Genomic DNA, 26792 nt, shown 5'->3' on the forward strand with positions numbered 1-26792 from the left:
ATGGGCACCCGTGGACCGGGATGGGCACGCTCCCGCGGACCGGGATGCGCAGCTTGATGGCCTGACACGTTGCTCCCACCCCTGCCCGGCACAGCTCGGGGGTCCCTGAGCAGCGGGTGGGCTGGGGGCCCGCAGGCACGGCTGAGGTGGGCTTGTGAGCAGGAAGACAAGCCCCCCCTTGCCTAGACCCTCCCCAGCGTGCTCCCCCCCAGCCCGCAGGAGCCCCCCACCTGCCGCCTGCCTCCGCTTTGTCTGAGCACCGGGGGGACTCGGCGGGGAGCCCGGGGCCGCCGGGAAAGCCACGCCGCCAGCGGGGAGCCATGAGATCCAGGATGGCGAGGCCTTGCCGGGGTGAACCCCGCAGCCTCCCGCAGCCCAGCGGCAGCGGGCACAGCCCGGGCATCCCCCGGCGGCGGTACCCGGCCGGCACCCAGCGACCTGCGCCCGCCGGGGGACGCCCACCTTGCCGGCGGGATGGCGGCTGGGAGGGTCCGGGGACGGGGCGGGGGGGACGGGGACAGGGACAGACGACACGCGAGCGGCCCCCGGCTCCGCACCGAGGGAGCACCTCCAGCCGGGGCAGCACTTCCCCAAAACTTCGCCTCCCCTCCAGCGCTGCGGAGGTGTGCGGCGGGCGGGGGGGGGGGGTGGGGGGGTACACAAAGTGCCGCCACCCTCCCCCGAAAAAAAGAGCTGCGAGCCCCGACCGGGGGGGCTCGCCCCGCCGCGCAAGGCCGCCGCCCCCCGCCGCCCCCCCTTACCTTCCACGGCGGCGAGCAGGGGCAGGAGGGCGAGGGGCAGGCAGCAGAGCCACAGCGGCCCCATGGTGCGCGCCGGGCCGGGCATCAGAGGCGGCGCGGCCGGCGCTCCATGGAGGCGGCGGGGGAGCGGCGGAGCGCAGAGCCGAGCCCCCTCGCTGGGGCCGCCGCCGGCGCGGGCACGGCCGCGGGCACGGAGCGCACCGCCGGCCCCGCCGCCGCGGCCGGGCCGAGCCACCGCCGCCGCCGCGCGGGGGAGCGCCCCGCGCCGCCCGCCCCGCCCCGGGGCGCCGCGCTGCCGGCGGGGGCGGCGGGCGGCGGGCGGCGGCGGCGGGCGGGCGGCGGCGGGGCGGGGGGCGGCGGGGGGCCGGCGGCGCGGCGGGGGGCGGCGGGCGGGCGGCGGGCGGCGGCTCCCCCCGCCCGCCGATGGTTTCTCCCGGAGCTGTCGATCATCCGGAGAAAGCCGTGATTTCAGCCCAAATCTTCCTCGCCCGGGGTTGACTGCGCGCCGCAAAAAACGGGGAGGGGGCGGCGGAGGAGGGGAGGAGGAGGAGGGGGGGGGGTCCCGGAGGGATGCCCCCGCCCCCGCCCTTCCCACCGCCCCGCAGCCCAGTCCCGCCCGGCGGCCCCGGGCTGAGCATCCCTCCATCCGGGGGTGCGGCCCCCCCCCCGCCCGCCGCTGCCCACCGGGGTTGGCGGGGGGGGGCCGGGGGCGGCGGAGGGCAGCTTGCTGGCTGCGGCCGGGGCCCGGCGGAGAAAGGGCCAGCGGGACAGAAATTAAAAAAAAAAACAAACACACACACACAAAAAAACCCAAAACAAAACCCAAGGACTAGGCAAAATCCGCGGCTGGCAGGCCCCGGGCCCCCCAGACCCCCCCTCCCCGGTCCCCTCGTTTCCCATGTGGGGTGGCTGCGAGCTGGTGACAAGCTCCCCTCGCACCAGGGGGGTCAAGCAGGACTTTACCGGAAGCTGTAAGCAGAGACCCAGCTCCACCTGTGCCCCCCACACACACACCACCCAATGCCCCCCAAACCTGCCCTCTGGGCACCTTGTCACCCAAACCCTCTTCAGGACCGTTACCGGGACTGTTTGCCCCAGGAGGTCCCCTCTGCCACCACCCTGACCCCTCCTCCTGGCCCCATCCAGCCACCTTGCAGCCAGCAGTGTGCCTCTGCTCACCTCCCGTAGCGGTGCCCCGTTCCTTCTGGCTGGGAAGGAGGGTCAGATGCATCCCACAGAAAGCACACGTGTGTCCTGGAGGATCTTCTCCCAGAAGGTCCCATCCTGCATGTGGAGCTCTCCATGCCAGCTGTGCAAGGCTCGTAGCCCAAGAGCCACTGGACTGCCACCACGGACCCCAGCCCCTCGGCTCAACAAAGCATCCAAGACTGAGATAACAGGCTTGGCTCACTGCACGCCGCCTTATCCCTCTTCTGTACCACCAGCTTGAGCATCCTGGGTTCCCTGCCCTGACCCACCACAAGTGACTCATGTCTTGCCAGCTACGGGTGCTTCTGGGGGAGGTCGAGGCTCGCTGGTGGTGTTGGCCACATGCACGAGCCAAATGGCCTTCCCCAGCCCAGTGTGGCTAGCTGCAGGCTTGGATCCCCTTCGGCAGCTCCGGTCCCCAGGGCGTGCAGGCTTGGCCAGCCATGCAGTGCCGCAGCCTCCGGGGAATCCTGTGCCCCGGGTCCGTACCCTGTGGAGAAGCTCTCGTCTTCAGTGCCTCGTTAGGGTTCACTGGTGCTCAGTTCATCACAGAAGAAGGCAGAAGAGCCAGGAACATCCAGTGGTCTTGCTGCTCCTGCCTCCACATGTGTTCCTCTGCAGTGCAAGGAGCCCCAGCAGCGCCAGCAGTTACCCACCACCCCAGGGGTCCCCAAGTTTCCAAGCTCTGTAACGGTTCCCTCGCGCCCCGCTGCTGTGGGGCACCCAGCATTTCCCATCAGGTGTCAGAAAGCACTCACCATTCCCAAACTCCTCCAACTCTCATTCCAAACCTTCTGGGTGCCAGGGCTGCTGTTGTGTCCTGCAGTGCCCCAGACAGGGGTGTCCCAGAGGATCCACACTGTTCCCCAAAGTGGGAGCCTAGAACCCAAGAGCAAGCAGCAGCCCCGTCTCTTTGCCATTGTCCACCCAGACCCTCAGGATTTTCTTGCAGCTCCCCAGGGCTGCACTGCCAGACGCAGTGGGAACTTTGTGGTAGGATCAGAGGGTCATAGAATCGTAGAATTGTCTGGGTTGGAAAGGACCTTAAAGAACATCTAGTTCCAACCCCCTGCCATGAGCAGGGACACTTCCCACTAGATGAGGTTGCTCCAAGCCCCATCCAGCCTGGCCTTGAACACTTCCAGGGATGGGGCACCCACAGCTGCTCTGGGCAGCCAATGCCTTGCTACCCTCATGGTGAAAAATTTCTTCTAATCTAATCTAAATCTACCTTCTTTTATTTTAAAACCATTACCCCTTGCCTTATCACTGCAGGCCCTTGGAAAAAGTCTGTCTCCCTCTTTCTCAGAACCCCCTCCAGGCTCTGGCAGGTCTCTGGGGTCTCCCCGGAACCAGCTCTTCTCCAGGCTGACCAGCCCCAGCTCCCAGCCTGTCCTCACGGGAGAGGGGCTCCAGCCCTCGGAGCAGCTCCGTGGCCTCCTCTGGACTCGCTCCAGCAGGTCCGTGTCCTCCTTACGCTGGGGGTCCCGGAGCCGGAGGCAGCGCTGCAGGGGGGTCTCACCAGAGCAGAGCAGAGGGGGAGAACCCCCTCCCTGGCCCTGCAGCTGGGGGTGCAGCCCGGGGTAGGGGTGGCTGGCTGGGCTGCGGGCACGCATTGCTGGGACACATGGAGCTTCTCACCCACCAACACCCCCCAGTCCCTCTCCATCTGCTCCCAGCCTGGATTTGTGCTTGGGATCACCCTCACCCACGTGCAGGACCTTGCACCTGCTTGTTGAACTCCATGAGGGTCACTCAGGACCACCCCTCAAGCCTGTTGAGGCCCCTCTGGATAGCACCCCTTCCCTCCAGCATGTTGACTGCTCCGCACAGCCTGGTGTCGTCGGCACACTTGCTAAGGCTGCCCTCAATCCCACCATCCGTGTCACCAACAGAGGTGTTAAACAGTGCAGGTGCCGGTACGGACTGAGGAGGAACAGCACTCGTCCCTGGTCTCCACCTGGACACAGCGGTTGACAGCAGCTCTTGGAGTGCGCCCATCCAATCAATTCCTTCTCCACCAAGTGGTCCAGCTATCAAATCCACATCTCTCCAATGCAGAGACGAGGATGTTGTGCAGGACAGTGTCAAATGTTCTGCACAAGTCCAGATAGGTGGAACTCTTCTGGAGGGAACAGTCGCTAGTGATCTTCTCTCTCCAGCTCCTTTGAGCATCCCGTTAGGCTGTTGCTGCTGGAGATGGGACCTTGCACTATGCAGACTTATTGTCTGACCAGAAACATTACCCAGCAAAACCATCAGTTTGTTATCAAGGTTGTTCTCACATCGGAGCCAAAACACAGCACTGTCCCAGCTACTAAGAAGAAAGTTAACTCCATCCCAGCCGAAACCAGGATGCTGTCTGATTGCTGCTGCAGTGACCTTGAAGCTTTTACTTGGAGCACTTACTCCTTGGAGCTTGGTTTGTCCCCTGAAGATGCTCTCCAGAGTCAGTCATGAACCGTGAGCCCTGGTCCCACCTCAGGCCTTCACTCTGCCCCCAGGAAGGGCTTACTATGGCTCTTGCATCCCTTCAGCACCCACGGGAAGTCCTGCCAAGGCCCCACAGCTGCCCTCCCAAACTTGCTGTTGCAGTGCAGGGGGTGCCACCAGCCTCCACCTTTTGTCCTGAAGCCCTCGAGCTTCTCTGGTCACCACGCTAGCAGCTCAAGTGCCACAAAGCATTGCGCCGTGATAAGCAATGGCAGGTCTCCTCCGATGTCCTTTGCTGCACCTTCTACTCATTCTGTACCAGAAGTAGTGGCCTCGGTGGAGTATGGTCATGGACATCCTCACTGCTATCCTCAGCCAGCCACGACAATGTGAGCAGATGCTCTCCTTGCTGCCATCTGGTGACAAGTGGCCACAGCACTGTGTCACAGGGACCACCATCAGGCAGCTGGTCCCACCTTGGGAGGCAAGATATGTTGGTTTTACTGGCAGTTGCTGCCAACACCTGAGCCATGGGCAGCACTGTGGTAGGGAGCTCAAATCCTGTTGGGAAAAGCATTAGATAAAGCCTTGTCTGGGAAAAGTAGCAGCACCGGGGGTGCAAAATTAAGAGAGTCACCACTTCAGTTGCACCTACGTGTTAGTTGACATCAAAAGATTGTTCCCAAGCAGACAGAGCTAAGAGAGATGACATCTAGGGGACACTAAAACGGGTTTGATGGTGACGCATTTAATGTAGCATTTTCAGTTCCTGGTGCAGGAAGAACAGATTTCATTTGCACATGAAGCCCTTGGCTCATCACACCTGGAGGACTTGGCTTCTTCTCACTCTCTGCAAGGTTAAAAAGGTGCAGCAGGCGACAGCCAGGAGTCAAGGGAGACACAAAGGGAAGCAGCGTGAAGGAAGCAGCATCTGTGCAATGGGTGATATGGAGCTGTGGTGCACAGACTCAAGGCTCAGTGCAGCCATCCCAGGGCCAGGAGCGAGGGGGAGCATCACCCAAGGCGCCCCAGGCACCCGTAGGAGCTGGGAGATGCTCCTTGTTCTTGCGGTCTAAAGAAGCTTCTTCCCCCAGAGCTACTTGACCAAGCTCAATCCGACAATCAAGGGAGAGGGCAATTAATCTGGATGGGAGGGACGGGGAGTGAGTCCCTTGGTGGCACCTAAAGCGGTAAATCTGCCTGTCCAGAGCCACTGAGAGCAGGCAGCTGCTCAGGGACCACAGGGAGACACCCTGTGGGAAATCATCACCCTCGCTCATGCCCCTGCATGTGAAAGAAAAGCTTTTCAGCTCCTGGCTGAATCCCTGGGGCTCCAAGGAGCCTCGAGCTTCCAAGGGCAGGTTGGGAGGAGGAAAACATGAGCATATTTTTACAGAAACTGGAGTCTCCCTGCAGCAGCAAATCCCATAAAAGCAGAACCCAAGTGAAAAGCAGCTTCAGCTGTTCTGGCTCTGGCTGTGACGGGCTTGGCCCCAGGCCAGTGAGTTAATTCTGCCTATTAACTAATAGAACAGTATTGTCGGCAAAGATTCATTGCTAAACTTATGTTTTTAAGATATCACTTATCATTTAAACACTTAACTCTTGATCCCGGAACATGTACAGGCACCGTGTAGCCCCGCAGCCATGCTGCAGATAACCAAAGCCACCGCTGGCTGGGGAGGCCAGGCAGTGTTTAACCCTTTTCCCCCTCTTTGTCTGCATGATAAATTGTCTGGAGCAGCACTTTCCAAAGGAGAGCAGACCCTCCTGCTCAGGGACCGCTTATTATCACCTACTTAATGTTCCCGAGCTCAGCAGGGATGGAGGAACTGTTCCCAACAGTGAGTTTTTCTAACCTCTGTGAAGGGTGTAGGAACAGCAAGGAACCCCGTGGATAGATGTGATTGTGGCCTGTCATGGAGAACAGATTCCCTCTGTCCCTCCTCGCCTCACCCCATCACCCCCGGCGTGGTGGAGGAGCAGGTCTGGTCCTTCAGGAGGAAGGGTGGGAGCAGCAGGGGCTCCCCACCCCCAGGGCTGAGCCCTGGCTGCTGCCAGTGCCTTGCAGCGCAAGATCCCCCATCCCTGACCTGTATGTTAAATAGACATTCTGGGGGGACCACAGACCTCTCCCCCCTTCCCAGAGCAGACCAGCATCTTTACCAGTGGTACTGGCCTCCAGCCACCATCCAAGCAGGTGTGGACTGCAGCCCCTGCCCTCCCTGCCCCACAGGGGCCACAGTGGTGAGCTTTCTCTGGGCAGAGTTAGATCAAGAGAAGGTTTTTACATCCCTTTGTGCTTTGTGAGGGTACCTGGCCCTGGATGGCTTGTGCTGAAACGTGACACGGGACAGCCACCCTCACTCAACCTGTTTAGCGTGTGTCGCAGGGTCCTGCGCAGGGAGAGCTAACGGGGAACCAGCAGCTCACTCCACCCTTCAGCTCTTTCCTCCAGCATTTCTGAGCTCATCTATGGCCAAGTGAAAGATTGGTGCATGTCACAAACTTTGACGCTGCCTGGTACCAGAAGTGGGGAGAAAGGAGGAAGGAAAGAGGATGGCACAGGTCAACCAAGCATCATCCTCTGCTGGACCCCCAGGAACACAGCAAAGCCCCAGAAAAGTTTCAGGTGAGGATTTAATCTCTTAGAGGAGACAAAGGGGGTTGCAGAGAGGAGCGAGGAGTGGTAGGTAGTTATATTTGCATTGCTGTTGCAATGTCTGAGGTCTTAGGGTTTAAAGCCTTCGGCTAAATCAGGATGCAAAAGCCACCTGGTAGATTGCCTCCAAGATTTGAAGAGCATTGAACTCCTAAAATGAATGGAACTTTTGAATGGTATTCATGGGAAGAAAGTAAAGAGAAGAGGTACTTTTGAAGCATTCAAAACAGATTTAGAACCATAGAATTGAGCAGGAAATTGTTCACAGCTAATTTGAACCCAGCTTACGATGACAGAGCCAAATGCAGGCAGAAAAACCTTAGAGGAGGCAGGTAAACCTTAGATTAGGCGCTGCAGAAATTATCCGACCATGGCTGTGTGTTAACTGGCTGTAGAGTTAAAAGAAAATTTTGGAAAAGCCAAGTTTATAAAAGTATCTCCTTCAGGACTGCAAACATGTCAGATCTTGAACAATTGATATTGTAAATAAGCAGGACCTTACAGAGATAGAAAGAAAAAAAATTAAATAAAGAGAAGGCAAATTTATATAAAAGCATATACAAGGAACTCCCAATTTCCCAGAATGCAGAGAACTGCAACAATCAAGAGTACAAGTTATTATTCTATGTTTTAAAAAATACGTAAAATAAAAAAAAGGGATTTAGATATGCAACAAAGAATAGGCGGAACGATCACCAGGATGTCATGTTATGTACGTAAATCTAATCCAGAAGACTTCACAACCACAAGGCATGATTGGCAGAAGGTGGTATTTCTATTCTGGAAAATAATTTCATTTTAATCCTTGATTATTTTATGGTTGGCCGGAAATAGTGATGTTAGAGAATAAATCTGCCCAGTAGGTAACCTCTGATGAAAAACTGCCAGGCATTACATACTGACAGAGGTAATGACAAAAGGATGCACAATTTAATTGCTGTCATTTTAAAAGATTTGTAAAAGAAAAGCTGTTTTGTAGCAAGGCATCCACAGTCCAGAATTCTTCTGGAAAATAGTTTAAAAGTTGTTCAAAGGAAGCCAGAAAACCTGAAAAGTCAAACTCAGGTCTCTGTTTAATACTACAAAATTACAGGGTGGCATCCTTGAAATTGAGAATGCTGAAATGGCATTTAATAGGAAACTGGGGAGAAAACTACCTGGTTTTTCTCAGCGCTGGTGTTAAAAATAGGAGTTTTGCAAATGCTTATGAACACAGTGAAAAAATGCAACATTATGTGTTATGTTCAAGGCACTCATGAGTAAAATCCTCCAGTGCTCTGAGATGGCATAAGTTTACAAGAAGGCAAATATAAGATCAAAGGCAATGGCATGTTGTGAAATTGCTCTTTTCTCCTAAGAGGCGATTACTACAAAAAGGCAGACCTGAAGGAGGCAACCACATCTCCTTCCACAGCACAAGGATGGAAAAGACAGGTTGTCCGGGCCCTTGGAAAAAGAAGCAAGCTAAGGGAGACGCAGCAGCATGGAGAAGGCGGAGTGGTGCGCAGACAAAAACCCTCCGAGGTCTGGAGATTAAAGGTCAGGAGTCAGTGGGAACGGTGCTGCACGCTGTATGACAGGCACTTCACATTTTCTCTTTGGGTGTGGGAATATCCACTCCGTTACGGTTCTGGCTAAAATGTGACTGAGCTGGAACAAGTCCCACAAAGCCAGAGAGCTGTTGGATGCTAGCAAGTGCCTGCAGAAGCTCTTCATGCTAATATTTACTTACCTTTTCTTTTATTGAAGGCTCATCGGAGTAATAAGCTCTAGCACCAAGTTACCCTCTCCCGCTGGGGCCAGCTGCGGGATGAAACTGGGGTGTGCAGGAGAGCAGCGGGATGGGGCAGGGCGGCATTAATGATGCCCAAGCGCTGTGGGCAGAGGGGGCACATCTTCAAGGGAGGAAAAGCAGGGGCCAGCGCTGCAAATGTGAGTGGGAATGGGCTGTTTGGGGCTGGGCAGAGGAAGAGGAGGCAGCCCTGCAGGGCCTGAGGAGTGGTGGGCATGGCGCAGTAGCAGAGACCTGCTCCATGTTTGTCCGCTGGCAGGAGGCAGGTCTGGCAGGGAGCGGAGGGAAATGCTGCCCGATTAACCGAGGTGGCTGGAGCGCAGCTGCCCCGGCAACAGCCTGGCCATCTGCTTTTTGGGTTGCTGCGCTGGTGACATAAGGGACCTGCCAGCAAAAAAGGTGCTCTGGTGACTCCTGTCCCCCCGACACGCTGCCACGGCACCGTCGGGATGAAGCAGAGCTGGTAGAGATGCTGTTGCACAGGTCCTGGCCATGCACCCAGCGCAGGGGGCTGCAATGGTCAGAAAGATCATGGTTTCATCCTTTCTTGGAGCCCTCCAGTGCTGCTGATGGAGGAGGCTTTTTGCATATTTCCACGCAAGACTCGGTCCTTGCAGCTACTGGGACACCCTCGGCCCATTGGCATCAGCTGGTCTCTGAGAAATGTCCCCTTCTCCAGTGCTCCTTCAAGGGGTTCTCACAAGCACCTGGGGCTGCTGGAAGGTGTCCATGCTCCTGCACTGCACAGCATGAGGGACTCACCACTCTTTCCTGGCATCGGGGTGGGAGACTGGGGGTTGCTGCAGTGGCCAGCATGGCACCAGCCTGTGTGAAAAGTCCCAGGAAGATACAGACAACTACAGGGCTGCAACTTCAAGCTGCTTCTACAAGGTGGAGGGTGGGTGTTGTTAGTGAACAAAGAGACCTGGGTGAGTGCTCTCTGCCCAGGGGGAGTCCATGGGGCTTCTGCAAGAGGGAGTCCTGCTCCACGACCCCTCAGACACCTTCAGAGTGGCCAAACACGTGTGGCTCAGTGCAATCTGTTCATGTCATTTGCTGGGGTTCCCAAAGGCTCTGCATGAAGCCCCTTGCCAAAAGCTTCTTAAGGAAACTTTTGAAAAAGCAGCCTAGGGGGTACAAGAGAAGTTCCTTGTCTTTTGCATTGCTCAAAAAATGGTAACAGAGAGGAGCAAGCAGCAGTACTGCAAGCAGAGGGAGGTCACCAGGCAATCATCCTGCAGGGTCTGAGCTGGGACCTGTCCTCTTCAACAGACCCAGAATTGACAGGAACAGGGATGAGCAAGGAGGTGACAGAGGATAAGTAATGCACATGAGGAAAACAACCTCAACCTTGTACAGTGACAAACTGGCCACTCTCTGTCTCTTCCCATAGAAAAGCCAAGGCCTCCAAATGAAACTTGTGTGAGGTTCAGGGTCAGATTTAGAAAGCTTGGGGGTCAGGAGTGAAGCAGGTGATTCTTCACATGGATGGGAGATGAATTGTGGAGCTCCTCGGCAGAGCTGTGGATGCACAAAACTCACAGGGATTTAAGTGGAGGCTGGACAACTTGGAAGAGAGATCCAGGACCACGTAACACACAGGGAAACCCACGGAAATGAAAATAGCTGGGAAGTTTTCAACACGGCTCTCTCTGGGTTCGTGCTGCCCCCCAGTCTGTCTCCTTTCTGCCATTAAATCCCCTCCTGGGGCCACGGGAGCTGCTGTGAATGCTGGAGGTTTGCCCCACGGGCTACACCATCCTCAGGACTGAGCCACTGCAGATGCTCCCTGGTGTCAACATGGGATGGACACATGGATGGGGACCTCCTGCACATCCTTGCTGACCCGCCGCTAGCCCCATTCCTGCCCACCTCATCTGCCATATGCCCTTTACTCATCTCCAGGCTGCTATCAGAGACGTCTTTAATTTAAACTACAATTTGCTTTTTCCTTTCTTGAGACAGTTTTGTTCTGCCTGGAGAGCTGGGATTGCCAAGAGCCAGAGCTGCTGCATCACTGCTGGGCTGGGGACTTTAGCAGGACAGTGAGTGCAGAGCGCTGGAGAAAGGGAGCAGAAGGAGGGGAGCAGGAGGCAGCCCTAAGGGGACCAGGGATGCTCCTGGAGGCACAGCAATCACAGAGGCCTCCAGCCTTGGGATATGGAGGCAGGGATGTGTTAGGCTGGCTCTGTGCTGAATGCATTGCTCAGCAGGCATGCTAGGGAGGAAATAAATCAGTCCCTGATTTACCTGGGAGGACAGATACTTCTTCTCAACTGGTTTTTAATTTGGAGTCAATTTCCAGGACTGGCTGCTCTTGAGTCAATCAGGATTTTCCTTCTTTTCAGACCTGCAAAACTGTGCTCTGTAAGTGGGTGTTCCAGCTAATGAGGTGTTAAGTGTAGAGATAATCACAAGTACTTGAGGGCAGATTCGGCTGCTAGTAAAACCAATAACCAGCACCAAGATTGTCCTTAACTTCCAGGAACAACTTCAGAGAAAGAAACTGTCCTAAGGGCAGGATCAAGGAAAAACTTGGGAAATACAACTGCAAAACTATGGCTGTAAGTCATGCTACAGCCGCATTAACGTGGCCACATATGTTCCCTTTCCTCGGGCCAAGGAAGGAGTCTGATGACAAGGGGCATGCTTGGAGCAGATACAACAGCTCGCAACAGGGACCAAGTGGGAACAGCCTCCAGAGTCCTAAAATACCCCAGGTTTGCTGAAGAAATGGCCACACAAGATGTAGTGGATTATGTCAGGGAGGTTTAGCCCGGGTAGGTGCTCCCCAGGGAGAAGAGATGCTGTTTGGGCTTGAGCTTGGTCATCAACCGGGTCTCCTTAGCAGCATCTGCAGCACTGCAGAGGAACAGGGCTAGACTTGAAGCCAAGTTTGTCCTTTGTTTGCCTTTGGAGCAACCCAAAAGCCCAGCTGCAGCCATGCTCAGGAGCACTGTCCTCCGTCCCTCACCAGTGGAGGGCTCAGCCATCTCCACCTGTCCTCCCGTGCCGCAGCAGCGCTGCCTGTGTGCCTCTGTGGAAAGAGGCAGCCTGGGAACAGCAGGACCTGGCATAAGGGCAGAGGGGATGCACAGGCAAGGGGAATGCAAATGCGACACGCGGGGCTTTGCGGTGACCTGGTCTTCAGGATGCTTCCGTGTCAGGGAAGCAAAAAGTCACGGTGGTATTTTCTGAAAGGGACCTCCTTAGTCTTACACCATGGTCACAGGCTCAGCTGGCACATCACATGGACATCAGGGTTAGGGAGAAAGCCCACGAGGAGGCTGAAGAGGACCAGATGGGGCAGAGCAGTGTTGATATCCTTCAAATGCCGTGTCAGGACACGTAGGTGTCTTAGCATGGAACCTGAGCATGATGGATGGAGGATCAGAAACACATGGGAGAAACACAGCACGGGAACATCAACCTTTGGCAGATACCCTGCTAGCTGGACATCACCGAGTGAGGCTGAGATGCCCACAGTACCCTCGGGGCAGACGGTAGGACACCATCAGCTCCAGGACTCATGCAAGGGCTGCAGCAATGTAAGGAAACCTGGGGTTGCAGGAAATCCCCTGGAGGATTTCCAGGACTTGGCCAGCCACAGCCACCTCCACCCTGGTCTAGTGTTGATGACAGCCCTGCTGCAAGTGGGGGGCTGGACCAGAACCCCCACATGGGTTCCCACCACCACTATACTACTGACTATTCTTGTGGCACCTGAAGCTATTGCTCCCCCACCGCTGCAGGTGGATAAGGACATTTCCTAGGCAGCAGGGGTGCGAGAGCTGGGAGAAAGGCTCCAGCCACGGGACCCTCGCTGCTGTCACAGCACGGGAATGCTCTTGGCATCAGCTGAGGGAGGTCACCAGTGGATGGAGCCCTGGAAATAACACCAAAACTGGCAGAAAGCCAGCATCTCTTGCAGCACTGGGGTTTATCTTGAAAAATAACAATGACGACAACCCTGCTTCACTGGAAAACACCTGCCCAGCGCTGGCATCCTGCATCCTTAGGTGCCTAACTGACAGAACAGGGTGTCCTTTGGGAGCCGAGCTGTGTTATCTGACCATGGGGGATTATGCTGTGAGAACTGCTCGTTGGGGATTGTATATTAACAGGATATGCTCAGCTAGTTGACAGGAAGCAATAAAGTAATTTGAAGGAGACTGGGAGAGAGTGTGTGAGTTCCTGCATCTGTGTTAAATCACGGCACTAGATAAGCAAACAGCTCAGCCCTGGAGCGGGGAGGGACTTGGCCAGTGCCAGAAACCTCCAGGACCTGCCGCAAGTCCAGCTCCAATGCAGCGTGGAAACCAGTAGGTTTGCAATTGCAGCTCTCCCAGCCCCTGCTCGGGGCTCTGGTCTGGCGGTGGGCAGGTTGGCGGGTCCCATCGCTTGTCACCCCAGCTCTGCACGCATGCATGGGTGGGAAGAGAGCACCACTCAAGCAGCCCGGAGACCTCGGTGCTTGCTCAGGAGCCCAGCCCACCGGCTTTTCAGGGGCTCTGGGATGGAGCTGCTCCTCCCAGCAGATCCAGACCTGCAGAAGGAAGGGGAGGAGAGCCAGGACGAGAAATGCGTGCAACTGCAAGAAATGAAGCTGTGAGAGCTGCCGAGCGAAGGGTGAGCCAGGGGCTGCCTGCAACAGTGAGGGGAGCAAAGGGGGCTGTCAAAAAACATCAGGCACTTCATGTTGGTGGGTTGAAGCACCCTGCTCAGATCCCGCCTGGGGGAAGCGGTGCCTGCTGCCTGTGTGTCAGCAAGCACAGCACCTGGCACACCGTCCCTTGCTCAGCCTCCCACGTCCTGCCGGAATCCAATATAGCAAAAACTCAGCAGCAGGTTTTTTTTTGCTTTTGTAGAGGCTTTGTTGGCTTCCAGGAGGGGACATTTGCAGGCCTTCTGATAAAATCTCTGATCCTTTTCGTTACAGATAGACTTTTGCATGCTGTGTGATTGCCTGGAGAGCTTGCTGCTGCCGGAGGTGAGCTCCACAGGATCTACAAAAGTTTGTCTGCATTTGGTGGAGGTTGAAGACACTCAAAGTGCTCTCTTCAGAATAATAGAAGTAAAAAATCTATATATGCCACCTTCCACCATAGGCAAAAAAGGCCAAATCCTGACTCTCGATGAGTGTTGAACCCTTTTTCCCATGTGTTAAGGGTTTCTACCTGGGCTGATGGGCAGGAAACTTCCCTTGGCAACGGGTTATGCCAAAACTGTATCTCACTCTGAATCACCTAACATTGTCCTTCTCATGGGGGTGTGTGTGCGTGTGGTCCTGATGCACAGAGCACCGGTCTGGTCTGCATTTGGCACTCCTACATCTGACCAGTGTGTTCTCCAGGCGATGAGCACCAGCGAAGTACTCTCAGTCCTGCAGCTCTGCTATGAGGAGGCTTCCCTGGAAGCTGAGGGCATGTTGCAGGTAGACACCTACATGCATTGCAAAATAAGTCCCTGGCAGCACTTTTCATGAGCATGTTGGTTGCATTTGACAAGGCATCACGAGTCCTCCCTGCTGAGGAGGCAGTGGTGAAGGGGACAAGATCACTGGAGGCAAAAATGGTCAGTCACAGTCAGGCAGAGCCACATCCACATGTTCCTCTTCTCCTTTTCCAACAGTCCCTCCCTGATCCCTGCACTGATGCTGGATCCCCAGCTGAAAGAGTCACCAACCATGTTCATGCAACCTTCCTTCCTCCCACGCACCTCAGGCAATTTTTGGAATAGCCAGGTGGGACAAACACAACTTGTTCTCCCGCCTGTGGAAGAACTGCCCCAGCTGGCTCTTCCAAACGCATCCAAGCCAGCCACAGCTCAAAGTCATCTGATGGTCATGTTCAGCAGCTAAATGGAGCCTCCTCATGAGTCCTTCTGACAGACCTTTCCTTCTGCAATTTGAATGGTCCAGGCTGTGCTGGGAACCAGCTGGCTAGCTGCATGGGCACATAGGTAGTCCCCAGAGCCTGAGTGATGTCACTATGAGCTCGGGTTATGTGTTGTGCAGCCTTTGGCATCGGCATCCCTTCAGCAGACTCGTGTGGGTGGCCTGTGGTGCCCTCCAGAGAGGCGGTGCCCTCCACCGTCCCGATCTCCTTCGGTCTGTCGCTGTTTGTGTCTCACGCTGTCTCACCCTGGAGAGCCACGCACAGACTGTCTGACCTTCATCACCAGCTTGGCACCAGGAGTTACCCAACCTGCTCATGAGTCATTTCTGCAGGCAGTAAAGAACAGCATCCTCCAGATAATGGACATACCTGTTGCTATCCACCTCTGAACACAAGGCTTTGGAGCTCCCCAGACGGGGAATAGCTGCCACCACCTCACTCTTGCACGCCTTCCTCAGACACAGGCTTGAAAACTTCAGGAACCCTGATGGGACTGCCCAAAGCAGCCACATCCCCACCTCAGCCCCACTCCAGCTCACGTCTCTCAGCTCCATGCCTCCTGAAGAGACCTAACGCTGCCTGGGGCACCCTGATCCTCTTTGCTTCTCCAACACTTTGTTCTCCTTCCCTGACATCCACAGCCAGCTGCAGGAAAGAGATGTTCTCCCAGTGCATGACCCAACCACATCATAGCAGAATTGGAAGGGCTCCTGGAGCACTGGCTGCAGGCCACCAGAGAGGAAGGACCGCTCCCTGGACTGGATTGGCGCCAGGCTGGAAAGAGACACAAGCTGCCTTAGCTGCAGTAATTAAATCCTCAGCCCATACAAGAGAGAACATCACATCTTCCCCACTCTCTCCACGCTGCTGCAGCAAGTCACTGGCGTCACTAGACAAGCACATCAGTTGTCCCCAAGAGAGGTGGAAGACTTAGGCTGGGCTTTGGTTGCTTGGGCTCCGTTTCTTGCTGTGTCCAAGCCTGGGCAGGGCTCCCAGCTCCCCTGGCTCAGCTTCCCAAAAGCGCCACCCCCCACCCCCCCCCAAATTGGCCTAACCCTTCTGATCTGCTCACCCACGTGCACATCAAAGTGGCTGCCCTGAGCCTAGGGAAGCAGAGAGCAAATCCCTGGTGTAGACCGACCCAGTGTAGACATATTCTTGTCCTCACCAATGCACCATGCAGAGAGTTGAGGCTGCAGGATGGGCAGGAAGAAGAAGAGGCCCAACAAGTGCAAACCTGTGGGAGACAGAACTTTTGCTGTCCTGCAGCACCTAGAAATGGGTATTAATGTGTGTTATTTACTCAGTCACCTTCATCATCTGCTTCTAGGGAGGGACAGATGGTTTCTTCAGACCAAACTAAAAGAGTATCCCTGGCTTTCCTCTGTCTTGGGAAGAAATTCAAGTCCTATTAGCTTTGCTTGGTCTCTGTAGGAGCTGAAAGCCCCAGTGAACTAAAATCCTGCCAGAATAGACACGAGGATTCCCTTCCCCTGCCTGGGTGCCTGGCTCCAGGCTCTGGAAGCTGCTGCCCACCGACTGCTGTGGCCCCACATCTGGTTCCTCTGGTCCTGACAACTTCAAAGAAGCATCAGACATCTGTCCACACTCTGACAGTAGGACCACAGGTAGGATGCCATCCTTCTAACTCCTCTGCATGCCATTACTCTGGCTTCTGAGGGCTGTGAGATGCTGGGTGCCCGTGCTCCTGCCCGGAGCCCCACGAGACTCCCTAATCCCCCGGGAGCTGTGCAGCAGGGCTACGATGCCCCAGCCCGGCTCAGCTCACATGGGACCAAGCATCGTCACCAGCACATTGGCTTCCCAGAGGGCCAGGTCACCCCCACCCTCCTGTGGTCCCACCAGGTCCCCACCAGTCAAGGCACCCTTAAACCCATCGAGGGTGCTCCTCTGTGCCCAGGGTGCCCGCACAGCTCGTCTGCCCACAGGCACCAGGCTTGCACACCTTGCCCCCCTCAGAAGGCTGCCCCCACTCCCATCTCACCCCCGGGGGCCAAGGGGGGGTGTCAGCATTTGCACAGCCCCCACCCAAGCTGCCTCCCTCTCCCCCTGTAAGCAAGACCCCCTCCCCACGGCGTCGGCAGAGCCGCATTTACCACCCAGCTCTGCACCGGCGTGGCATGGCCTTTCTTCCTTTTCATCCCTTTCTCACTCCCTGAATGCGTTTTGCTTGCTTTGGCGGCGCGGGGCAGGGAGAGCCCCTCTCCCCCCCCTCACTCCCGGGGATCCCCCCGGCAGATGGGGCCGGAATATGAATGTGCACACAGTGAAGCCCCTAAGAGGATTTGCTGGCGCCCCTTTCATTGCGAGCCTTTGTGTGCTGCTCCGCTGCGGTGGGACGCCCCCGAGTTCTCCCCCGGCTTCTCTGTCTTCCACTCCAGAAGAAAAGAAAGTGCCTATAAAGGCCTTGTTTGTCCGACTTGTTTGAGGGGACCATATTGCTGTAGGTGCCGCGGGTCCCGGCGTGACAGCGTCGCCCCTTTGAGAAAGGGTGACGCGCGGCTCCCTCCTGGGAGGGTCTGAGCGGGCAGCTTAGCCAGGCGCTGGGAAAAAAGGTTTCAGTTGCATTTCAATGTCCATTGAACCCTGAATCCCTGGCGATGGTTTCTCCAGGGGCTCTGCAGACAGACAAAGCCACCGAGGCGGAGGCTGGGAAGATGCTTCATGGCTGGCGGTGGGAGGAAGACCTGCTAGCCCCCCAAAATCCCATCCGGGAGAGCCGAACTGGGATGGAAATGTTGCTTTTCCTATGACATCTAGTGGCAAAGCCAGGGAAGGAAGAAAATGTCGGCTGGGTTTTCCTGGTTCCAGCATTGCCGTCTCCAGCTGCGGCATTTTGCCCTTTGTATCGCAACAGACGGTCCCCAGGTACCAGGGGAGCAAACCCAAACTGCACGATAGCCTCAGCAGCTCAGAGATGCCAAACAGTCCATCACAAAAGCGTACACCAGGGCCCTGAAGCATCTGCCTGGGCTGGAAATGGAAGGAGGCACAAGCATACCTATGGCCCTTCTCACTCTGGTCTGTGCTCCAACACGTCCCCCCGTTTGCTTGCCAGCTGCTCAGAGGCAGGTATAGGACAGAGATGTCAGGCTCAGGAAAATTTCCAGCCCGGTATAGCGCACACACCGTGTCTTGCAGAGCAGCAAAACCTTTGCAGCAGCCAGAGGCGAAGCATCGTGAAACGTGGCTCCAAGGATGCTTGCAGGGCATCTTGCCCCAGCTAAGGCAGCCTCCGAGCTTGCATGGTCCTGGCAGGGGGGTGATGGGCTGGCTGAGACTGAGTAACAGCCTGGGCTGCTCACTGTTGAACCAAACTGTGTTAAGGTGTTGGCAAGAGCTTCAATACCTTACCAGACGCTGGAAAATCCACTCCGGAGAGCTCATGCTAAAGAGGTTAATCATTAATGTCTCCACCACAAGGTTTCAGTGCAATTTCTGACTACTTACTTAATACACACCAGAACATTCACATTGCTGGGCTGGGAGCTGCTGATAGCCGAAGGATGTTGTCCCAGGCCAAAATAGACCACTGAGACTAAATCCTCTTTTTGCACACCCTATCTCCTGCAGCAGATCACCTTGACTTGGTGAACGGTATGCAGGAAGGATGCGCCTGCAGATGCATCAAGGTGTGAGGACTTCAGGATGACACTGACAGTGGGAAAAAGAGACCAGAAGGAAGGATGAAGTGGGGTGCTTCGGTGGTCCTGCACCGAGGCAGAGCAGCTGTAACCTCCCCTGAATCTCACAGGCTGTGCCAAGTAGTTGTGCCACATCGTGAGCAGCCAGACATGCAGCTGAATCCAGCTCGGTAGGCTGGAGGTTGATCTTTCGTGGCTAAAAATTGCAAGAGGAAACTTGTGGGGGCACTGCCTGTCTCCCGTGACATTCACTTCAGGGCCTCTGAGCACTCCCAGACACAAGCGATGTTGCAGCAAAACCAGGGTCAAGGAAAAATGCAACTTGGGGAAATAAAGGTTATTTGACAGTACAACACGAGCTGCCTTTAAAAATTAAATACATTGAATCCAGAATCCCAAACACCAAAACGCATGACTAATAAATGGGTGATGTTTCTGTCCACAGAACTGTCCACCCACTCACCCTGGGCTCAGGGTGCTTCAGATGGTCTGGTGGAGGTCCTTGGGGTCATGAATGCAGAATATTCAGACACAACCAATGTTCCTGGAATGCATTTTACTAGGGGAAAAGGAAAACCAAGGGAAAAGGCGGAAAATAGAGACATAACCACACAAACCCCTGATGGGAGGCACAGGACGATGGAGAAGCCTGCCTGAAGGAGGAGGACAAGGCTCCTGGGTAACCCTCAGCCCACCTTTCCCTTCTCACTCATGCTCTGCATCCTCCCCTGAGGTCCCAGCTGGGTAAATGACAGGAGCATCTGTCTCCACTGCCTTTTGGGACAATTGGTGGTGGCTGTATGTTGGGGCTGTGAAGGCAAAAAGGTGCTCCAGCATTTCACATACTCCGCTGGCATTTGTTTCTCCTTCAGAAAGGCTTTTCCTTCTCTTTCTCGGCTCAGCGAGGGTGCAGGTCCTCCTCTGAATCAACACAAAGCAGGTATGAAATGCTGCTAGCAAAACCCTGGTGAATGGCTTTAGCTCCTTGCTCTACATCAAGCCTGAGGGACAAGTGTGATGGTGGCGGAGACCGAAGGACCAAGGCAGAACTACCAGGACTCACCCAGAGCCTAGGGACAGAGTTGGAGCAGTTGTGGCAGATGCACATGGACGTTAGAAAGAGAGACCACCTCCCCCGGTCACCCAGCCTGCCCCAGGAGACCATGTGGGGCTGGGAAGGGCCAGCTGACCCTTGCCTTTCTCCAGGGAGCTCTTCTACATGCAGGGCCAGCACCCAGCGTAGGGGGGAGGCACCCAGCACAGCACCCAGTGACCCACACTCTCTCCCCAGCATCCCAAGGGACCATACTCCACTGCAGGTAGCTGGTGGCCCCAGCAGAACCACTGGGCAGAGCTCAGGTACCATCACAGGAGCAGAGTCCAGGTCTTAGTGGACCCTGGGGGCTTCCCATTGCTGGCGCCTGGTGCTGTGTACAGCCGAGGGGTCTCCAGGAGCCAAAACTCTGCGCAAACCCCTGATGTTCCCAGAGCCTGACACTTCCCAGCCCTCGTGGCATCCCCAAGCTGCAGGGTCGGATCCATGACACAGGGTCACCCCACAGAGCAGAGGACTCCAGGCCATGCAGTGCGTGGCAGATGTGCATCCCCAGCCCAGCACCGCTGGCCGAAGCCTCTCGCTCGGGGATGTACCCGGCTGTCTAACTCCCTCCCAGCTTGTCTGGAAGCCTCGCTGATGACCCGCTGCTGTTCCCGTCTCCTTGGTGACTCCACATGCCAGCATCCCCAGACAAAAGCTCTCCTGGCACATAATGGGAACAGAAGGGAGCACTGGGCAGCGGCATTCAGCCCATGGGGAGCTGCTTTCCGAGTGCTCACCCTAGGGCTCCAGCCCCTGCTCTTTCCGAGTCAGCCAAGACTGCAGACTCACAGATAATCCCCATTCAAAAACCAGACGGGTATTTCAGGTATGTGTCCGTGCGTGTTGCACACATTTCCCCAGGGACCCTTCTCCGGCGTAGCAGCCCTCACGAGGCTGCACATGGCAGTGTCTCGCTGCGCTCTGGGCTCCTAGCTGTCTACTTGATTCTTTTTTTTTATTATTTTTATTTTTTTTCCTTCTGCATGTAAATGCAAGATTTAGGGCAGCGGGAAGCTGTTGAGAGCAATCCTGGACTTTTCCATCCCGGCACCGCCTGCCCAGCTTGCGTGTGCATTGCTCTCATGCTGCATGTTGAAAACGTGTTGTGCTTCGCATGATGTTTGTGTGGTTTGCATTTGGGGCGTATGCCTGCTACGTGCCCTGCATATTAATTCACACAAGCCTCTGACGAGCCTCATGCGAGGCACATGGCTACATATGTGACAAGGATGGGGCTGGGAGCTGCTCTCACCGCCTCACACAGGCTGAGAACACAGCTCGTCTTCCCAGCGGGTACTGCAAAACCAGGGCTGAAACTCACGCGGCTTGCCAGCGAGGCTGGTAGGACAGGGTATGGAACACAGCAGGGTCTGTTCCTCCCTGCAGGGAAACTGAGGCATTCGGGGGGTCGCTGATGTGTCCCCAGTCATTCCCAGGAGCCAGCAGTGGAAGAAAAAAAGGGTCTGCCTTTTTTCTTGAAAAAAAACGCTGGAGAGGAAAGCAGGGCTATGTGGGGCTCCCCCAGACCCACGCTGTCACATCTCCAGTGCAGGTTTTGGGGTTTCACTGGCAACCTGGTCCCATGTCATGGCAGAGTGGGTCCCCAGCATGGCACCCAGTCTCACTGCTCTGGGAACACAGGGCAGCCTGCATGCACGGGGTGTGGGGGGGCAAACCTAAGCTCATCGAGCTGCATCCCTCAAGGGGTTAAGGACACGCAGTGGGACAGGAGGACCACACCGTGCTCCCACCAGGCTCTCCTGCATCCTCTTCTGCTGCTTCAACATGCAGGGGCGGAGGCTGGGGGAGATGCTGCTTGGCTGCCGGCAGGCGCCGCGAGGCGTGAGGGCGGGAGGCAGCGGGAAACGGAGCGGAAGGAGCCGAGCCCGACGTCGGGGCGAGCTGTGCCTGGAGCTGAACGCTGGCCAGGCTTCCCATCCCGCACATCCCCATGGAAACCTTGGCCCTGCTGCCCCGCCTCACGCCCCCGCCGCATTGTAGGTCACCGATGGCCGCGCTGGTCCAAGCGGCCTCCCATGGGGACCAAGTGGCTCTCGCCACCCAGGCCATGGGCCAGGGCTGCAAAAGCTGCAAAGGGGTGAGGGATTGTGCCCTTCCCACCCTGCCTGCCCGCATGCACCCCACACTGCAGGGTAAGGGATGCCCGAGCATCCTCTCCCCTGGCAGCATCCCTGCTCCAGCCCCCCGTCAGGATGGCACCATCCCACAACCTGGCTCTGCTGGTCCTTCCCCTCCTGCTCTCCCTTCCCAGCACGAGTCCCCTGAATGCTCCATTTGAAGCTAATTCCAGCTGAAATCTGGTTTGCTTTCCAACGTTGCTGCTTTAAATTGGAGAGATTGACCTTGTAGCAGGAGGTGACATGCAGATGCACATCAGCAGCCCGTCAGAGCGGGCGGCGGGGGCTGGGGGGGTGCGGAGCCGCCTCAGGGATAGGCCAACTATTTTATGAGTAATTTAATATCTGGAACACAGACTTTTCATTCCCAGAGATCTGCTGGGGAAAGAAAGAGCCTTTCTGCAGCCCTGCAAAGGCTGTTCCTCATAAGGAGGCAGAGCAGGAAAAAAAAAAAAAAAAAGGGCTGGGACTTAACCCCTTGGTGGCCAGCTTAGAGCAGAGCCTCACAGCTCCCGGAATTTGCAGAGGGGCCAGGAAAAGCAGGAATTCTCTGTGAAGCTTAAACTGGGAGACAAGCCAGTCTGTGTTGCTGCAGGCAAAAGCAGCAATTGCTCCTTCCCATTCAAATTTAAATCTAAGCCTGAGCGAGGAGGGGGGAAACAAAGGTATCAGAAGCCCCGAGGTTAGGTGTGGGGTGGGAGGTGTTGCCTGAACTCCCTTCCCAGTCTCGGGCTGGTTCCTGCTGTGTATGAGTCCATACAAGTCCCACTGAGGTTGCCAGCAGCCCCAGTCTCCAGGCGAGCCAGGGGATCCATGCGGGAAGCTCCTGCGCTGCTGGCACTGCGGCAGCTGCCTGTGGCCTCGGTCCCCACCGAACCTGAGTGGTCCTGCGTGTCCCTTGGGTGTCTGCCACCCTCGCAACAACCACAGGCCACAGTGCACTGCCCCAGTAACGCCTCTGCCCCTAGCACACGGGTAGCATGGCACAGCACCGAACCCGTGCAGGGTGTCCCGTGTACCTCCTGCTTGGGATTAGGGTTTGAGGAAGGGGAGGGAAGGCAGAACATGGGAAAAACACATCTCGCTGCGCAGCTCAGCCCGAGGGCAGAGGAGAAGGTGGAGAGCAGCTGCCAGCTTGGCAGCAGCGACTATGCCTTGGTGCTGGGAGGCTGAGGGAGGGAAACGCTCACAGGGTGTCAGAGGGAGCTGCTGGCGAGGGAAAAGCATCCCTGTGTCTAGGAGCAACGTCATGAGCTGTGGGGGCTGTTAGGCAGGGCTGGCATGGGAGGCTGTAGCCTCTAGAAGACCCTGTGGCTGCATGGTGTTGCCAAGAAGGAGCGAGGCCAACCAAGGATGGGTTAGGTAGGGCTCTTCCTTGGGTAGCAGGTACGGGGAACCGGCCAGGCTCAGCGCAAACAGATCAACATCTCTGCAACTGCCACGGTGTTCGCTAGTGATGTTAGACCAGGCTGCAGGACCGACATCCCTGGCTCAGTCTTGCTGACAAGCAGCGTGACCATGCTTTGAGCTCTCCAGTTCAGCATCGCCTTCCATGAATATTGATAGGCAACTAGTATGTTCTGCCACATCAGACCCTGCCAGAGTTCTGCTTACGCCTGGACTGGAGCTTCAGCACAGAGAAAAGCCCAGCTAAATGATGCAGGGGTAACTTCTATGTGATTAGTCTTGCTGATCCCTGTTGCTATGTCTCTTGAAATAGGATGATTTTATTTTAAAATCCTGATAGCTCTCTACCAGTGCCTTTGCACATCAGTGGATTTGCTCCAATTCGGACCAAAGCAGTGGCTGCTTGCAGGGAGTCCCCAGCAAATGCCTTTAATACTTGCTGCTTTTTGGTGTCACCGGACACCTTCACGTGGTACGTGATGGGGCAGGGTGACACAGCTGTGCTCCTGGTTAGCTCCATGTCCCACTCCGCTCACCCAGTCTGTGTAACCTCCAGCATGGAGAGGCCAAAGCACCCCAAATTTGCTTAGCTACAGCTTGGCAAAACACTTCCAGCTGTGAAACTCCGTCTCTCTCTCTCTCTCGAAACACCACCTGCCTCAGCTTCTACCAGAACAGCATGTATTTGCACAAAGTGGAGTGAGTGTGCAGAGTGTGAGCATGCACAGAGCAGCAAGCGTGCACACAGAGCACAGTGAGCATGCACGTGTGCACAGAGCAGCAAGCGTGCACACAGAGCACGGTGAGCATGCATGTGTGCACAGTGCAAGCATGCACAGAGCAGCACGTGTGCACAGTGCATGGTGAGCATGCATGTGTGCACAGTGCAAGCATGCACAGAGCAGCATTACAGGCACTAAGCAAGGTGAGTGTGCACAAGTGCACAGTGTAAGTATGCCCAGACGGGTGTGAGTGAGCAGAAAGACAGTGCACACAGCATGCACAGAGCACTGGAACAGCTCCGCCAGGTCCTGGGTGAGAACAAAGCCTGCAAATCTATTCAGTGAGTGCGGACGCGGCCAGGTTAAAGTTTGGTGGGTGACAGGTGCTCATGGGTAAGATGTAAATAATTAATTAAAGATGCAAATTGGTCGTTTCCCTGAGAGACAGTGAATGTGGAGCTTCCCCTGTCTGACCTCCTTACCACCAGGCTGCACCTGACCCTGCAACAGGTTTCTCTCCAACTCTCCTGCTAATGGTTGTGTTGTTCCCAGATTGCTTTGTTTTGCATGGGAATAATTAATTATGCACACCGTGCAGGGCAGGGGAGGTTTGAGAGCCCGGCTGTAGCAATCCTGCCTTGCCTGGGTAACATCAAGCAGGCAACGTGTGACAGGCAGCACAGCGCCTAGCTGCTCAGATCAGTTTTATTTTTTCTTGCCTTGGCCCCGAGGATCTTACGGAGGGATTGCTGCCGCAGGGTAGCAATCCAGGCTCCTGCTGTGGATGGTCTCCTGGGAGGGGGCACCTGTATCTTGGCTCTGGCCTCAGGGTGCGCTATAAGAGCTTGAGAGGAGGGGGGTCCTCTCCAGCAGCCCTTGGGGCTGTATGACTCCCTGCAGGGTCAGAAACACGCTGCCCCCACTGAGCAGCCCTGGAGGAACTCAGCAATGATGCTGCATGGACCACCAGCCGCCCACAGCCCTCTGGCCTCCTTTTCTCATCCATTTTGGATACCTGAGGAGTGTGCTGCTCCATGGTCTGTGCACTGGCAGCTTTAAGGGAGCTAATGCCTGAGGTGGCATTGCTGAGCCCCGCAGGAAGAAGCAATGCCCGTGCACCTCTGTTTTCCAGCTGCATAAGCACAGTGAGCTGCAGCTAGTACCTGCACTGCCCTCCAACTCCCTCCAGGCACAGCCAAGCCACAGAAATCCTTTGGCTTGTGCTGGTGTTAGGTCAGACATTAGTTTTACAAATAAAAAAAAGCAGCTCCACTCCAGAGGGGTCCTGCCAAAAACCTTTTCACAAGTCCAAAATGATTATATCAGTTCCTTGGAAAGGCAGAAAGCTTCAGCTTGCTGTGCACCAGCATCTCCGATCCTTTCCTGCGGAGCTTCCCCCTGCCTGTCCCATTGTGTGGCAGGTTACCCCATGCCAGAGGAAGGACTTTGCATTTGTGCCCGTTAAATGTCAGTGGGTTCCTGCCAGCTCATTTCTCCAGTTTATCGAGGCTGTTTGGATGGCAGCCCTGTCCTCCAGTGCATCAGCTGCTCCTTGGCTTGGTGTCTCCTGCAGACTTGCTGAGCGCTCAGGAGTCTTACCTGGTTTATGCTCCCCAGCCCCTGTTTTGGGGGTCAAAGACTTACTCTTTCCCTCCACCTGCCCTGCTGACCCAATTTTATTTGGGATGCTGCATTTACAGTGGTGAAATGGCATGAGCCATGCAGCTGCGCTTTAAAAGCAGCCCAGCGCTCCTGCACGGGGGGAGCGTTGGGATGCAACAGGGGACATCTCTGCCCTGACGGGAGGTAGAGGTCTGGGGACATGGGGTGATTGCACCCCTGGGGACAGGAGCCACAGATTTTTCTGGGGGAAGGTCAAAGAGGATGAGGCATTAACCCAGGGCAGCAAGAAGCAGCACTAATCCTGCCCTCTGTCTCCTCCTAACCTCAGGGGTAAGGCAGAGCGGGACCTCCCACTGCCGCCCAGTCCCTGAGAGCTCTGCCCTCCCAGCCCGTGGGACAAGGACGCTGGCGAGGCGAGGGCTGATCCAGTCTCCAGTGCCACCTGCTGGTAAACCATCCCGGCCAGAACTGGGAGCCCTGGGGCAGCCCGTACCTCTGCCCATCACTGCCCTGCGCAGCCCGGAGCTGTGAGACCCGGCACCCAGAGGCAGACCCCACGAGCTCAGTGGCCATGTTCTATAAAAGCCACTCCATGTCCCCCCCAGACCCTTTATTGTCATCCCCTTCATCCAGCCCCTTTCAAATCCCAGACCCCTGAAAAATTATCCTCCCCTATGTCCTGAGCACCCCATGTACATCCCCATGGGCTTCGCTGCCATGGGTGGGCTGGGGGCTGCAGGCAATGAGCCCACCCAGGTACAAAGCTGGGTTGTCACCCCCAGGGACAGGACATTCCTCAGACTTCTTGTCTGGAGATCCTTGGGTTTGTCAGCTCTACTAGTAATTAATAAAGACATCTCTGGGTGGGCTTGGTGGTGCTATAGGACTTAGACATACGGGTCCTCTGCTGGGGTTATGGGGCTCTGCCAGACCCTGCCCAGCTGCACCAGGGGATAGCTGTGTGCTCCACACCTCTGCCATCATGGCATCAAGCTCTGGCTTCCCCACCTACACCTGGCCCTTCCACAAACTTCTGTGGGTATTATTGTCACCACCACCCCAAAAACCCCCAAGGCTAAGAGAGGTTGGTGTCCCCACATCCTACCAGCTTCAGGACTCTCAGGTACAGCACCATCTTCAGCGTCTCCCCATCTATCACCAGTTCCCAGTGGCCCCAGTTTTCCCGCTATATTCCCAACCCTGGGCTGGGGCTTCCTCTGGGTGGCTCTGGGAGGAGATGCTCAGCGTGGTCTGCAGCAGGAACTGCATGAATTGCCTGGCTCTGCTCAGCACTAATGAGATGCTAATGAACCTAGGCTGAACCCAGGGGTGCAGGAGGCAATGCCCTGGGTATCTGAGCGTTATTCATGAGGAAGGAGACAAG

At 56.1% G+C, this 26792-nt stretch overlaps 1 protein-coding gene across 4 annotated transcripts in view; it reads right to left on the minus strand.

The window, feature by feature from the left end:
* The window catches only part of EPHB2 (EPH receptor B2), a 145078-nt gene extending 127369 nt beyond the window's left edge, over positions 1-17709 (minus strand). For all 4 annotated transcript variants that reach the window (XM_080379604.1, XM_080379602.1, XM_080379603.1 and 1 more), the window contains exon 1: positions 762-17709. In XM_080379604.1, coding sequence (XP_080235730.1) covers positions 762-1407 — 646 coding nt within the window. In that variant the 5' untranslated portion in view covers positions 1408-17709. The remainder of the gene's footprint in view (positions 1-761) is intronic.
* Between the last annotated feature and the right edge of the window lie 9083 nt (positions 17710-26792).

This window comes from Falco punctatus, assembly GCF_963210335.1.
Source record: "Falco punctatus genome assembly, chromosome: 3".
Taxonomy (NCBI): Eukaryota; Metazoa; Chordata; class Aves; order Falconiformes; family Falconidae; genus Falco; species Falco punctatus.